Here is a 16,529-nt window from a genome sequence, read left to right as displayed (position 1 = left end):
AGATTCTCCCGATGGAGGTAAAATCAATTATAAAATGAAAAACAGAGAAGCTAAATTACCTTCTAAGAGAAGATGTAAAGTAAGGGGGTTCATTTATCCACTCCCACACTCTCCTATAAAAATGTTAGAGCCACTCTCCAACGCTTTGGAGATTGTAGTTAAATCCCTGGAACCCCATTCATAGATCGTCCTTCACTGTTCCCCTATTTTGAAAAGCTAAAAGCATCACGAAGATTTAAACTGTTTATGTGACAGTAGCAACTCAATAAATGAGAACCTCTTTGTAATCCTTTAGCCACTGGACAATACATCGAACTTTCACACACTTCAAGAGACAGTAATGTTTCCAGAGAAAATCATGAGTGTTCTGCTTTGCTCCAGCAGTCTAAAGTATTTGAGTAACTTAAAAGTTCTGTAATCAGCAAAAATTCATGATGCAACGGAAATGAACTTCCAGTTTCCAAAACTAGAGCTACTTGCATTAATTTACATTATTTCCTCTCCTTCCCATCCTATGTCTAACCCATCACAGAGAGCTGTCTCATAGATGTGTCCCCTTCTTTCCTAACCTTCTGTGCCTCAGTCTACCAGACCTTCATCACTCAGTCTGTTTCCTGCAACAGTTTCCTTGGTCTCCCTGGGTCTCAGCTCTCATTATTACTCCTGTAAAACATGCCTGAAAATGTGCTTACTTGTCTAACTACTTTATACCCTGCTTCATTTCTACAAGTGGACTAATCACCCTAAACCCTTATTTGCAGTCTATCCCTCTTCTATGTATTCTTTCATTCATCCAATAAATACTTAACCAGCACCTATTATGTGTTACACATTGAACCAGGCTCTACAGGAGGTTAACAAAACTCTGATCAGCATCTCAGGGGGCTTGCGTTAGCGTGGAAGTGGCAGACATACACACAAATAACTAGAATAAGATGGAAATGTGTAAAGGTCATTAAGAGAACTGGCCCAGCAGATGTGGTTCAGTGGTGGAGTGTCACCCCATGAACCAGGAGATCACAGTTAGATTCCCGGTCAGGGCACATGCACAGGTTGGGGGCTCAATCCCCAGTAGGGAGTGTGCAGGAAGCAGCCGATATATGATTCTCTCATCATTGATGTTTCTCTCTCTCCCTCTCCCTTCCTATCTGAAATCAATAAAAACATATTTAAAACAAAACAACAACAAAAACAGAAATGTCAGCTGGATGTCAAGTGAAATCAGAATTAGTAAAGAAGCTGTATAATGTAAAAAGACAAGGGAAAAGCTGTGGAGGTTTCTAACCTGAAGGACTAGAACTGCAGTGCAATTAACAGGCCTAGGGACATCAGGAGGAAATACGGATGGAAGGGGCGTAACAGAAGACTTGAGGAAATTATCAGAGATAAGGTTACCATTTTGCTTTAAGATTTTGGAAGCAGTCTGAGAAATGTAATTTTGACACCAAAATATTAGAATTCCCAGGATTGATAGTAAAGGAACAATGGCATAGAACAGTGGTAGGCAAACTGTGGCTCATGAGCCACATGTGGCTCTTTGGATCCTTGAGTGTGGCTCTTACACAAAATACCACATGTGGGCACGCACGTACAGTGCAATTGAAACTTCGTGGCCCATGCCCAGAAGTCGGTTTTCGGCTCTCAAAGGAAATTTCAATCATTGTACTGTTGATATTTGGCTCTGTTGACTAATGAGTTTGTCGACCACTGGCATCCTATCTAATAAAAGAGTAATATGCAAATTAACCATCACTCTGTTACTCCCACCAGCCATGCCCACCAGCCAATCAGGAGCGAGCATTCAAATTAACCCAGCCAAGATGGTTGTGGCCATGGAGAGAGTAGGAGGGAGGCTTGGGTTTCCCCGGTGATGGAGGAAGCCAAGCTTCTGCAGCCCTGGCCTGCCTTGGCCTCCGTTTAAGGCTACAAAGTTTCAATTATAGAAGGTAAATAAATCCCAACAGAAATGGCTGCCTACACGAATTGAGCAGAAGGCTTGGCTCTGCTCCAGGCTACAAAGTTTCAACTGTAGAAGATAAATAAATCCCAGATACCAGGGCCTCCACTTGAGTTGCCAGGGGGCGTGGCCAGCCTGCAAACCACCACAGGCCTCTCGCCCAGGCCGCCCCACACCCCAAGGGACCCCCCACCCTGATCCGGGACACCCTTCAGGGCAAATCAGCTGGTCCCCACCCATGCACCAGGCCTCTATCCTATGGCTGCCCCCATGTGGTCAAAGATCCTGCCCCCATGTGGACACAAGATGGCCACCACAAGATGGCCAGCAGGGGAGGGCAGTTGTGAGGGACCAGGCCTGCAAGGGAGGGCAGTTGTGGGTGATCAGGCCAGCAGGGGAGGGCAGTTGGGAGGAACTAGGCCTGCAAGGAAGGGCAGTTGAGGGTGATCAAGCCTGCAGGGGAGGACAGTTAGGGGTGACCAGGCCGGCAGAGGAGGGAAGTTGGGGGCAACTGGGCCTGCAGGAAAGGGCAGTTGGGGGTGATCAAGCCTGCAGGGGAGGACAGTTAGGGGTGACCAGGCCTGCAGGGGAGGGCAGTTATGGGCAAACAGGCTGGCAGGGGAGCAGTTAGGCATCAATCAGGCTGGCAGGGGAGTGATTAGGGGGTGATCAGGCTGGCAGGCAGAAGCAGTTAGGGGCAATCAAAAAGGCAGGCAGGCGAGCAGTTGGGAGCCAGCAGTCCTGGATTGTGAGAGGGGTCCCAGATTGGAGAGGGTGCAGGCTGGGCTGAGAGACACCTCCCATCCCCGTGCACAAATTTCATGCACCAGGCCTCTAGTAGAATACAAAATTGAAACTATCCCAGAAAAAATCTTGACCGTGTAGCTTCAGTAGATATGAGGGAATATGCTGGGAAAGGAAGGCTACAAGTATACAATCAACTGGCTTAAACAGCTGTTTCATCTAGAAAAGTTTACATGGCTCCAGATCGGGGGCTTTAAATCCTTTTTGCACTGTTACAAAACTCAGCATGTGGACTCCTAATGAAACAGCTTCAGGTAATCTTGGCCATTTCACAGTATCTATGGTGCTACCTATGAGTCTCAGAACCTCAAGTAAAGAGGACTAGCATGACATTTTATTGCTGCAAGTGATCCGTCTAGGTCTCATTAATAATCCTTGCTCCACATACACTGAATCCTTTGAAGTTGCTGAAAGCATCTATGGGTAATGTTATGATTCAGATATCCACTGGCAAGTCAAGACTAGCAAATATTTTCAAAATCAGAGGTAATGATATATCATAGCCACCTTCAATTCTTTTGGGAACAAGCCAGGTAGATCTAAAAACAAATCAACACACAACTCTATGAACATTCTGAAAACAATTGAATTGGCGAATGGTATAGAATGTGAATTATATCTCAATAAATCTGTTATATTAAAACCAATAAAAATTTTTTTTGTTGTTAATCCTCACCTGAGGATAATTCTCCATTGATTTTTAGAGAGAGTGGAAGGGACTGGGAGAGACAGAGAGAAACATTGATGTGAGAGACACATCCATCGGTTGCCTCCCGAAGGTGCCCCGACCAGGGCCAGGGATTAAGCCTGCAACCGAATACGTGCCCTTGACTGGAATCAAACCTGGGACCCTTTAGTCCATAAGCCAAAGCTCTATCCACTGAGCCAAACTGGCTAGGGCCAACAAACATGTTTTAAACAAAATGTTAGTTTTCAGAAATGTTATATCCTAGGAACCTAACTGTTGCCCTTAAAATGTTTATACTGCTGGGGAAATTTACAACATAGAAGCCCTACTAAATTGCTGTGACAAAACCATTATCATTAGCTAAAAAGAATAAACTGAATGGTCTCATGCCTTTCACCGTAATAAGAGCTGATCTGAATCACACAACAAAATCTGCCTTTATGCTCTAAATGGCATTTTTTAAATAAAGCTATATTTATTAATACATGTGAAAAACAATATAACTATTTAGATTACCCACTTTACTTATTGACTGATTTTAGACAATAAGAGAGAGGAAGAAAGGGAGAAAGGGAGGGAGAGAAACATGGATTTGCTGTTTCTTTTTTTTTTTTTTAATATATTTTATTGATTTTTTACAGAGAGGAAGGGAGAGGGACAGAATGTTAGAAACATCGATGAGAGAAAAACATCCATCAGCTGCCTCCTGCACACTCCCTACCGGGTATGTGCCCGCAACCAAGGTACATGCCCTTGACTGGAATCGAACCCGGGACCCTTGAGTCCGCAGGCCGACACTCTATCCACTGAGCCAAACCAGTTAGGGCAATGGATTTGCTGTTTCAATTACATATGCATTCATTGGTTGAATTCTTGTATGTAACCTGATCATGGATGGAACCTGCAACCTTAGTGTTATCAGGACAATGCTCTAACCAACTGAGCTACCCAGCCAGGGCTCGATGAATGACATTTTTCAAGGGGCACTTTACAGATTTAACCACTATGTTGAATACCACAATGATGGCATGTCACCAATATATCTTTCCTAGTTATCTTCCCCAGAACTTCCTTTCCTATAATCCTCTGCAAGGGAAAAATCCTTGTGTTTATCCATTGATACTACTTCTAATGACTGCCCTCTTCCTCTAATAATCACTGCTCAAGCTTTCATCTCTAGAATCATTCTAACATTCCCCATATCCTAACCTATTCCCTAACTTCTACTAATACCGTAACAGCTGTCTGCTTGCTGTTGAGTTGCAGCAGGTTATTTATGCCCTTGGAGGTTCAAATTTGGTCAGGAATATAAAAAGCAGACTGTGAGCCCTTTGAGGGAAAGGGCTGTGTCTTATTCATTGTTAGAACCTCTCAACATTAAAACAGGATATCTGGCACCTAGGAGGAGCTCAATAAATATTTTTGCCCACCATTAAGCTAAATTCTATTCACACAAAGAAGTAATCAACAATAGCCAAGTGACCAGATTATTCTTGGGCATAAGTATATTAGAAGAAGGTGGCTTAAGCTCAACTTGTCTTTTTTTAGAATATATATTTTATTGATTTTAGAGAGAGAGGGGATGGGAGAGAGATAGAGAGAAAAGAGGTAGAGACAGAGACAGAGACAGAGACAGAGATAGAGATGTGAGATCCCACATGCATCCCAACCCGGGCAACCTTTTGGTTCACGGACGACGCTCAACCAACTGAGCTGCACCAGCCAGGGCTCAACTTCAGTCGTGATCTCTAAATCAGTCTGTCTTTATAATGACTAGAAGGTAATTTTAAAACAGATTGTGATGAAGCTACAATTGAAAAAATCACAGTACCTCTCTCCAACCCCCTGATTATCTTGGTGGAAAAAAGCAAATCCAAGAGCAATTTATTATGTAGTTAGTCTCTAGTTAACCCACCTACAATTAGGCAGTTCAAGGATGGACTCCTCACCACAGTGAAGGAATGTTTACAGATCTTTATCTCTTCATGTGAAAATGACTCTGATATTTGATATTTCTTAGTAGCAGCCTCATACATTTATTATAAGAATTAACTGAGTTAATTTGTAAAGCACTTAGAACAGTACTGGGCAGTAGGCACTGTATAAATGTTTGTTAATAAAGAAACTTTGAATCAGTTTTCAGTTGTATTCATTTATATATTAGAGATCTACAATGCCTAAAGAAATTACCAGGTTTAGAGAGAAGTTCCAGCTGTGTAGTCTCCTAAACCAGGCTGGAAAGAAAGAGGTCCCAGAGAACGTTTCATGAAAACTCCTCATTTCATGGTTGAAGAAATTAATCGAACACCTTGGACGTACAGAGAAATTCACGGGCTACAAAAAGCTTTCCTGTTTATTATTAAGCTTAATCCTCAGGACAGCCTTGTAAGAGATGCAGGGCAGGTATAATTAACTCCATTTACTGAAGAGGTTAAGGACTTGCCCAAGGTCACAGAGTAAGTGACAAGGCCTGGGGCTAGGATCCAGTTCTCTTGAGGTTGGGTCCAGACCTCATTTCTCTCTATAACATGCTGCAACATGGGCCCTTGGCTTACTTGGGCCACATTTGGACACAATGATTCCAGGATCTTAAATGGAGATTCTGCTACAAATGCAAACTTGAAAAGTTAGGGCAATTCTGTTCATTGTAATTAGAGGTAATTAATAGATGGCAAAACACCTACCTACACATGAGTTACAGTATAAAATGCCTTGACTCCACATACTCACTGCCCAAGACAATTTTTCAGAAGAGTTTTCAAAGGAACAGTTTTCCAAAACATGCCATTTAGAGAATACCAGATCCAGAGAATACTGGTGTCAGTATTACAAATAAAAGGATGCCACTTCCCTGAAATTAAACCCAGAAGGAAAGGCTCGCCCCAGCGGAGGGTGAAGACGTGGAGCCTAACAAGGCTCTAAGGGATTGATTGCATGCAGGTTGCAAACTCCCGGCGACAAATGAGTAAGGACCATCCCAACCCGTGAATGAGCTGGCGCTGATCCGGCTGCACCTTCCAGGGGCTCACCACCCCAGGGCAGCGATCTGAAACCCGGTGACTACGGTGAATATTGGCTGGCGACACTTTGCAGGATTCCAAACAATCTCACGGAAAGCCTGGCTGGCAGTCGAAGTGGCACCGCATACCAACGCCAGACGTTATTTTAAGCGCGTGTTCCCAAGGGAGGGACCATCTGACAAGCATCTCCCACCAGCCAGGATTTTTTCCTGAAGCGAACGGAGGGCTGGGCAATCCTGACCCGGGCCCGCCCTACTGAATCCACACCGGCCTCCTTTCCAGAAACACGCTCCGCTCCAGCCCAACAAGCGTGGCACGGGCCAGAGATACCCCCGAGGCCGGCCTCGCCCCGCCGCCTTCACCATCATCACCGCCCGAAAGAGGAAGGCGCCTCCGCGGACGCAGGCAGCAGGGCGGGGGAGGAGGGGGGGAGGAGGGTTGGAAATGCTCGGAAAAGGGGTGGTGCCGGCCGGCGGCCCTCGCGCCCCCGACACCCCCTCCCCCCGCCTGACAGCCGGCGGCGGAGCCCCCTCCCCACCCCGCGGGCCCCCTACCTTTGTGTACAGCTGGGACGCGGCCATGGCGCCCGCGGCACCGACGCCCCCCGCCAGTGCGGAGGCCGCACCTCGCCTGCTGGCCGCCCGCACCGACTAGGAAGCGCCCGGGCTGCCGCGCGGGGAGCAGGGCAGGGCCGGGCGGGGCCGGGCGGGCGGGGCGCCTCAGGCGCGGGCGGCTCGCGGGAGCCTCGCCATCACTCCCGGGCGCACCGCGAGCAGCCACGAGCGCCCCGCGTGCCCGGGGTCCTCGGAGTCGCCGCCGCAGCCCGCTCGCCGGCCGGAGATGCTGCTGCCGCCGCCGCCCTGTGCATTGTGGGAACGGGAGGAGGCTGCGCTCGAGCGCGGCTGCCGCGGTCGCTCCGGGCTCTCGCGGGCTCACGTCGCCTCCCGCCGGCTGCGGGCTCCGAGCATCACTGTCCGGCCACCCCGCGCAGCCCCAGGTCACCCGCCCGCACCCCAGACGCCCCCTACCCCAAGCGAGCCCTGAACCGTGCGGAATAAGCCAGCCCTGAAAAGGGCGGCGGGAGCTGGTGTCACTGAGGGTGTCCAGGTAAAAGACTGCCTCTCCTGTCCTAACAAGCATTTCTAGCTAAAGGATTGGGGGGGGGGGGGGGGGGGTTCCTTGGAAGGCCATAGGATAACCTAGAATTCCAGAAGAGCTTGTTGGCAGCAGAGTGAGTGAGGGAGTGAGTGAGGACGAAGAATCTGAGATAAAGGATCACCAAGGTCACCCCAACACCTTGTTATCTGCAGCTGGGTCATGTAATGATGCCAAAGCATAGCGGCCTTTTTAAGCTACAGAAACCTAAGTGAGCCTTGAAACAAGATGCCCCCAGGGGCGGCCCAGGAGCCTACCTGTTCTAGGCCTATGTGTTTGTAGAGGTACCCTGTCTCCAGCCTCTTCCTCTTTCTGTTCCCGGTGTATCCGCACCATATACAGTATAATCCTGCTGAAGCCAATAAGGATGCCACCTGAGGGCTTTTGTGGAGGGTCTATGCCTGCAATGTCTCTCCGTATAAAAAACTCAATCTCAGAAGCAGCATTCAGTCTACTCACTGTTATCCGCGCACATCAGACATAAGAATATGGTCTTTGCACCCCCACCCCCATGTTGTCTTCACCCTCTATCTGCCTCCTTCCCACCCACACTTTCACTCCTGGGTTGATTATTCTCCATATCTACATATATAAAAGCCTAAGTGACCAAACGACTGGTGGACCCATCGCAGCCCACCAACCTCCCACGGCCCCTCCCCCCTGGCTGGCTGGCCCCATCAGCCCCAATTGCCAAGGAGGCCTAGGGACCCCCACCCATGCACGATTTCGGGGGGAGGGGGGGTCCTCAGCCCAGCCTGCACCCACTCCAATGCGGGACCCCTCAGGGGATGTCTAACTGCCGGTCTAGACTGGCAGTCAGGCATCCCTCTCAAAATCCTGGACTGCAGTCTCCTAATCACTCACCTGCCTGCTGGCCTGCTTGCCCCTAACTGCCCCTGCCCTGCCAGCCTGCTTGCCCCTAACTGCCCCCCGCTGCCAGTCAGGTCTCCTCCACCTGCCCCCGTCCTGCCAGCCTGTTCGCCACCAACTGCCCCCCCTGCCAGCCTGGTCGCCTCTTACTGCCCCCCCCCCCACTGGCCTGGTCGCCCCCAGCTGTCCCTGCTGCCAGCCTGGTTGCCCCCAACTGCCCCCCCCCCCCGCTAGCCTGGTCACCCCTCACGGCCCCCCCACTGGCCTGGTTGCCCCACGCAGCCTGCTTGTTCAGTCATTTAGTTGTCCCTCACTAAACCCCCCACCAGCCTGGTCACCCCATGCAGCCTGCTGTTCAGTCATTTGGTCGTCCCTCACTAAACCCCCTGCCAGCCTGGTTGCCCCCAACTGCCCCCCCCCCCGCCAGCCTGGTCACCCCTCACGGCCCCCCCACCGGCCTGGTTGCCCCATGCAGCCTGCTGTTCAGTCATTTGGTCGTCCCTCACTAAACCTCCTGCCAGCCTGGTTGCCCCACGCAGCCTGCTTGTTCAGTCGTTTGGTCATCCCTCAGGCCGGCCCTGGGTGGCTGGGCAGCCGACATCCAAGGCTTGCCTGTGCCTCGGGCAGGCCCTGGGTGGCTGGGAGGCTGAGGGGACTGGGGGACTCCGGAAGCAGGTGCCCGGCGGGGCTGAGGGGACTGGGAGCCGCCATCTTTGAGGGCATGGCAGTCAATTAGCATATTCCCTCCTTATTGGCTGTGGGCGCCACCATCTTTGTGAGGGCATGACGGTCAATTAACATATTCCCTCTTTATTAGATAGGATATATTTTAGTCCCAGCTTCTTGTTAGTGTGCTCATCCTATTTCTTTGAATTCTACTAGTAAGTGGTGTCCAGTGCCTGTCATAGGAATCTGGGATGGTTTCTATCAAGACCATCTCTTAAGGCTGCACCCTTGGTTATGTGTGTCCTGCATGTGTAGTTGAAGGAAGATCATTGGCAGAGGGGTCACTTGGGGCCAGTCCTCACTCCCTGGAACTCAGGCCTCTCCTTCTCTTGCTCACTGCCCATAGTCTCTCCAGAGGTGCCAGAGGTAAAGGCTACAGAGTACAAAGTCCTACAGAATTCTCTGTGTTCCTTGTCATTCTAAAACCAAATCTTAATGTTTCGGGGTCCCACCTTTATTGCCCAAACATAAAACAAGATCACATGTGCAGTTATGACCAGTACAATAGAAGGGCACTGGCCCAGCTAGTGTGGCTCAGTGGTTGAGCGTCTACCTATAAACCAGGAGGTCACGGTTCAATTGCTGGTCCTGGATTGTGGGCTGTATGTACAGGAGACAGCCAATCAATGATTCTTCCTCATGATTGAAGTTTCTATCTCTCTCTCCCTCTCCCTTCCTCTCTGAAATCAATAAAAATACATAAATATTTTTAAAAGAGCACTGGATTGAGATTTAAGAGACTTGAATTCTACCCCCTTGCATTCCTTCATACCCTGTGTAAGGTGGTAATCATTCTGTTTTCTTGCCCTTGGGACAATACCTACCTCCCACAACTGTTGAGAAGTGCTGAGTATGCTGATGAGGGAGGTCAGGGCATGTCACCCCATGGTATGCTGCTTTGGCATATGGACTATTTCAAGGGGTACTTGAAAAACAGCAAATATAAGAAAAACACTCTAACCTTCCTTCTTTTTCTTAAAAGCAGGTGAAATTCTGTATGAAAGATGTCCTCCCTAAAAGAAGGAAGGAAGGAAGGAAGGAAGGAAGGAAGGAAGGAAGGAAGGAAGGAAGGAAGGAAAGAAGGAAGAAAGAAAAGAAAGAAAAAGAAAGAAAGAAAGAAAGAAAGAAAGAAAGAAAGAAAGAAAGAAAGAAATTCTCCCTATACGAGAAGGAAAGTAACATTCTTAACACCAAGGACTAGAAGTTGAGACCAAGAGAATTCTATACAGACCTTAAAATAATTCTCTTCCTTAACCTCCCTACATAGTTTAGTCACTTTTCCTCGATTATTTCTCTTTGTTCAACCTAATATAAAAGCAAGTAGGTTTTGCCATTTCTTTGGTCTTTCATTTCCTTATAAAGGTTCCCATGTCATGTAAAATTTAATAAGAGTTTGCATGCCTTTCTCCTATTAATTTGTTTTTGTCAGTTTAATTTTGACTCAGCCAGGGAGCCTAAGAGGGAAGGAACCACACTTGCCAACACCTTGATCTTGGACTTCTAGCTTCCAGAAAAGTGAGAAATAAATTTATGTTGTTTAAGCCACCAAGTCTGTGATACTTTGTTATGGCAGCCCTAGCAAACTAATACATGCCCTTTTCCATACTCTTTTAAAAATTCATTTGATTTTTTTTTTTTTTTTTAGAGAGAGGAAGGGAGGGGGGAGAGAGAGAGAGAGAGAAACATGCCCCCTACTGGGGATTGAGCCCACAACACTGGCATGTGCCCTGACCCAGAATAGAACAAGTGACCTCTTGGTATACAGGACGACACTCAACCAACTGCACCTGCCAGGGCTCCATCCTCTTTTCGAATGAAGTCACTATATGCAGCTCACATATGAGTGGGAAGTTATGCTCCACCTCCATGGAATTTTTCTACATGGGCGACTTGTCTCATTTCCACCATTTATTCATTCAATTATTTACTTATGAAAGTATAGACTTATAAGTATTTACTTAATACTTTTGGTTATAATCTGATAATTTATTTTGTTGCTGAAATTATTCAGGCTTTAGCCATTGGGAGCTCTTTCAGTTGGTTCCTGTGTCCTTTTGAGATACCTCCCATCATTGTGTAAGGGATAGTGTTGTGTTTTATTTTGCTTTTTTTTTTTTTTTTAAGATCACTTCCTTACCTTTTAGTTCAATAAGATACTGCAGACTCATCTTGATATTTCTTCATTTCTTCTCCAGTCCTAGAGTCAGCCATTTCTCCAAGGAGCCCTGGTCCCTTTCATTGGAGAGTATTAGAAATTAAGATCTTGGCCTCATTTTTTTCTAGTCACAGAGTAAGGAAATATGTGTATACTTATCTGTGTATACACACATATCTATAAATATTTCTATATGTAGGAAACTATATTAAGCTAAGCATGAGTTCATACTAATGTCTTCAACTCTGACCCATCACCACAGAAACCATTCTAGCCCCCTCCCCTGGCTTATCCCTAAATTTTCCAACAGTGGGAAGCCTGGGCTTATCATTTTTTTATTCAGCAAAGAAAGGACTATTTATGTGTGTATTGTTGTCAGGTTCAAATGAGATAAGAAAGTATTGGAAACTGGTCTGTGCTATACAATTTTAAGATAATATTGATCAAATTTTCAGTCCTAGCTCCCACATGTTCACTTCCTGTCCTGGACTGCCTGCTTCTGTCATGTTGCAAGATTCAAGGGAAGGAAGCCCAATCAAGAACTGAATGACTTCTGAAAGAACATTTTTGATGAAGGGAAAATAAACTTGGGGGTCAATCAGGAGGGATATATATAGGCCAAAGATTAGGACTGTAAAAATGTTCTAACTTAATTGGTTACCATCTGGCTATATAGTTTAAGAGCCTCTTTTAATGCTTCTAGGCTTGTCAAATCAAAATAAGGAAATACAGAACTCCCTGAAGTTCTCCCGTACAAGAGTAGACAGCACTGCAGTGTTGTATTGGACCATATAGGAAGATATAATGGCATCTACCATATTTGTCTGTCCTCTTTTCTGTATTTTAAGGAAGTTTTGCCCTGGCCAGTTGGTTGGAGTGTCATCATCCCATACACCAAAATAGGTAGCGGGCTCTGTTCCTGGACAGGGCACCCAGGTTGGGGGTTCAATCCCCAACTGGGGTGTGTGCAGGAGGCAACCAATCAAGGTTTCTCTCTCATATTTATGTCTCTCTCTTTCTCTAAAATACATTTCAAAAGATCAACTAAAGAAAATTTCTACATTAGTCCTGCCTCCTGATAAAAAAATCAAGATGCCAGTTCCCACCGCTTTTGCAGCTTGAATGCTATCCTATATAATAAAGAGATGATATGCAAATTGACCCTGACACCCTCACAAGATGGCTGCCTCGACCAGCCGACAGGGGCGTTAGTGAGGGACGACCAAATGACTGAACAAGCAAGCTGCGTGGGGCGACCGGGCCGGCAGGGAGAGGGCAGTTGGGGGCGACCAGGCCAGCAGCAGGGGGCAGTTAGGGGTGACCAGGCCAGCAGGGGGGGGGCAGTTAGGGAAAATTAGGCCAGCACACAGAGGCAGTGAGGGGCGATCAGGCCAGCGGGGGGTGGGGAAGGATAGGAATTTAGGGGTGACCAGACAGGCAGGCAGGTGAGCGATTAGGAGCCAGCAGTCCAGGATTGTGAGAGGGATGTCTGACTGCCTGTTTAGGCCCGATCCTGGGGTCCTGGGGATCGGGCCTAAACTGGCAGTCAGACATCCCCCAAGGGGTTCCGGATTGGAGAAGGTGCAGGCTGGGCTGAGGGGGATCCCCCCCTCCGTGCATGAATTTTGTGCACCAGGCCTCTAATATGTCTATACGTGACTATATGACCTAGTCTACTGGATTCATCTGCACAAGACTTAGGTCTTAGAATATAAGAAATAGGCTCTGCAAATGAACTTCCATTGCCAGTGAAGGTGGCAGCAGAGGTGGCCAAGCTGGGCTCCTGGCTCTCAGTTTGGTGGTGGTGGCAGCAGCAATTTCCCTATCAAGCCATTGGTGGAGCATGTTTCTGGGGTTGTTCCTAGATTTACACCAAGACTGTTTCTCTAGCCCTGGCCGGTTTGGCTTAGTGGATGGAGTGTCAGCCTGCGGACTGAAGGGTCCCGGGTTTGATTCCAGTCAGGGGCACAGTTTGTGCCTTGATCCCTAGTAGGGGGCGTGCAGGAGGCAGCTGATCGATAATTCTCAAATCATTGATGTTTCTATCTCTCCCTCCCTCTCCCTTCCTCTCTGAAATCAATAAAAATATTTTTTTTTTAAAAAAAGACTGTTTCTCTAGCATTCCAACAATTTTATGTGATCTGATTAAATGAGCCAGAATTATGAATTTGTGATTAAGAGCCCTGACCATGATATAGTGTGTGTGCATATCTATATATATAAAAGCCTAATATGCAAATTGTCCCCACGGGAGTTCCACCAGGAGACCGATCACTTGCTATGATGTGTGCTGACCACCAGGGGGCTGCACAGAATGAAGGAAGACCCTGGCTGGCAGCTGGGGAAGGGAGGCCCTGGCCAGCAGCTGGAAGGCCCCGATTGGCCCTGATTGCCAGCCAGGCTTAGGGACCCTACCCATGCATGAATTTCGTACACCAGACCTCCAGTATATATATATATATAGCAGGAGTGAATGAGAATGGTTACACTCTCAAGGGTGTCATTTCTTCCAGAAAATATGTGTTGGGCACTTACTATGGCCAGGCACTGGGCTAAGTAAATGCTACAGCAAAATAGTAAGTTACCTTTCATGGAAAGGAAGTAACTGAATGAATGCAATTAGAATGCACTGTGATTACATGCTAAAATGTTATGTGGAAATGGATATTGTGTGTCAGCGGATGGAACAATTAACACATGGGGGAGGAGAATATTCCGTTTTCACAAAGGCATGTTTGAAATAGTTCTAACTAAAATATAACTAGAAGTGTATCAACAGATATCCCTAGTAAGACAAGACAAACCACAAATTGGAAAAAGATATTTGTGATGCATATAACTATTCACAAAACTTTTCAAAAAGAACTCCCACTTCTTCTAGGGGACCTGAACTAGGACAAAGGCAAAAAGCAATGGTTTCCATACATGGAATCTAGAAAATAATGGGATCAGTCAGTTCAGGAAGGCAGCTAGGTCCCACGATGAGAGCTGTGCATTAGGGATAATAAAGCAACAAGTTCAGATGGAAGCAAGGGAGAAGTGACCTCAGGGGAGAGTTTTCTGGAACAAAAGGGAGACTCTAAAATACTAGATATGATGGAAGACATAAAATAATTGTGGCTATGATAGAAACCAAAAGTACAAGGGGAAAATAATAATTAGAAACACCAAGAAAAACAAAAATTATAGAAGGAAATGTAATCAGAGTATAAACTGTGATCTGCAGTGAACTGTATGTATCAACCTATAGAGTTGAGGACTATTCATGATTATTAAATAGAATGTAAATGTTATTAACCTGGATAATGTAAGAATACAGATGACAAAACTTGAGAGAAGGGAGGAGAGTCAAAGGAAGCATCAGGGTGTTAATATTGTCATCTCACACACTAGAGGGCTAAATACTGTTGACAGCCAATAAAATAAGAAATAAAGGTGAAAATATATTATTTGACATTGTAAAGAAAGCCTATAAAGGAATCAAAAGTAGTGACAGTATGATCCTACGAGGACATGAGGAATGTGGGAAGTGTTGTAAACTAAATCTTCATCAGTCTTGAAAACCAGTAATTTGTGCCTAAAATTAAGAAATCAAGAAACAGTGGTATAAACATATTCTTGAGAGTTAATGGAGGCAACTGTCAGAAAAAACACAAAACAGCTTGACTGTTTCAAGTAGTTCTCTAGAGCGCTAAAGTCGGTAGTAGAGGTACTTTTTGTGATTCTTAAAGCTTTTCATTACGCCTTCCTATTCTACTTAAGTTCAGAATCACACACAAGTATAATTTTAATAGAAGCAGGAAAAGAAATCTAGCAATTTTAGAATTAGTTCTATCATTCCTTACTGTCTATTTACCCTATGACTCTGCCCCGCTGGACGGCATTTGCTCCATTCAGTTTTGAAAATGACCTTACCACCTGGATGAGACTAAGGTCATTCGGTGAGCAATCCTCATTCTGCCTCTTTTCCCCACCTGAACTCTGGTCATTAATCCTCTGACACTCGGAAGACATGCCAAGGCTGATCTCTTCATGCCTACGCTCGATCCCAGTTCTTGCCTTCTTTGGTTTCTCCCCCTATAGTTTTGTTTTGCCTATAACCATACGTAAACCTTTCCTACATTTAAAATCAAAATCTTCTTTCAGGTACCTCAGAATCTCTCAAAAGAACATCCTCACCTTTAATTCATCTTTAGTTGTTTATCATTCTTCTATTCCTCTGCCCCATGGCCACACATACCTTCTCCACTGAAACTGTCCTTGCCAAAGGATCAGTGATACCAATTTCCAAATTTCCTGGCATTTTCTTCAAGTCCCACTCTTCTCACTGCTGTACTACACTCCACACTGGAGACCATCTTCCTCTTATTAAAACCTTTTCCTCCCTTTGCTTCTGACTCTTGTAAACATCTCTCACGGGAATAGGAATATACTGCAATTAGCTGGCAATATCATAACAATATATTCAGGAGTTATAATGAATAGTTCTTTCAAGTTTATATATAAACCTGGCAGAAAATAAATTCGGTAGGAATAATACTGTATATGACCATTTTAATTACCCCAGTTGGCAACATGAGCCATATACCTAACTCATATACAGGTTTTCAAGACAGACATATCTTATAATCAGTAGTAAATTTCTACCATTAAAAAGAAAACATATTTTTAGTCTATCTTTTAACTAGTACATCCATAGTGATTGGGGTTTTTCATAATATTGATATTAAAGTAGTTGAGAATTAAGGAAGATATGCAAGGTTTGTATTCTGTAACTTTTAAGTGTGGCCTGGCAGAAAGCTGCCCACTGGAGTCTGCTTCTGATCTTTATCGTTAAAATGTGACTACCCTCCAGGGATAATGTCTGCAGTAATTCAAACAAATGGCAACTTCCATTTATACACAGTCATTATAAACATTAGCTAGTATAGTTGCAGAAAAACAAGAATCTAAAATACATCGATCAGCCTTATGCATTGGAAATGGGTCAATAAAGGGCCTCGGAAATCAGATAAAGTATGTTTGCAAGGTTATGATCACAAGCAAGAGCACAGAAGCAGCCAAGTTAATACATCTTTGCCATGGGAAACCAGGGATACCAATTTCAGTTGTGAAGTTTCTGAGAGCAAAGCTCTTTGACATTTCTTCATTCAC

The 16,529-nt window shown here is 45.8% G+C and overlaps 1 protein-coding gene across 1 annotated transcript in view; it reads right to left on the bottom strand.

The window, feature by feature from the left end:
• MYO5A (myosin VA) overlaps positions 1-7,338 on the bottom strand; it is a 236,091-nt gene extending 228,753 nt beyond the window's left edge. Inside the window, exon 1 of the mRNA XM_080650082.1 lies at positions 7,024-7,338. Coding sequence (XP_080506208.1) covers positions 7,024-7,050 — 27 coding nt within the window. The 5' untranslated portion in view covers positions 7,051-7,338. The remainder of the gene's footprint in view (positions 1-7,023) is intronic.
• Between the last annotated feature and the right edge of the window lie 9,191 nt (positions 7,339-16,529).

This window comes from Plecotus auritus, assembly GCF_963455305.1.
Source record: "Plecotus auritus genome assembly, chromosome: 1".
Lineage (NCBI taxonomy): Eukaryota > Metazoa > Chordata > Mammalia > Chiroptera > Vespertilionidae > Plecotus > Plecotus auritus.
This window is presented reverse-complemented; position numbering and strand designations above follow the sequence as displayed.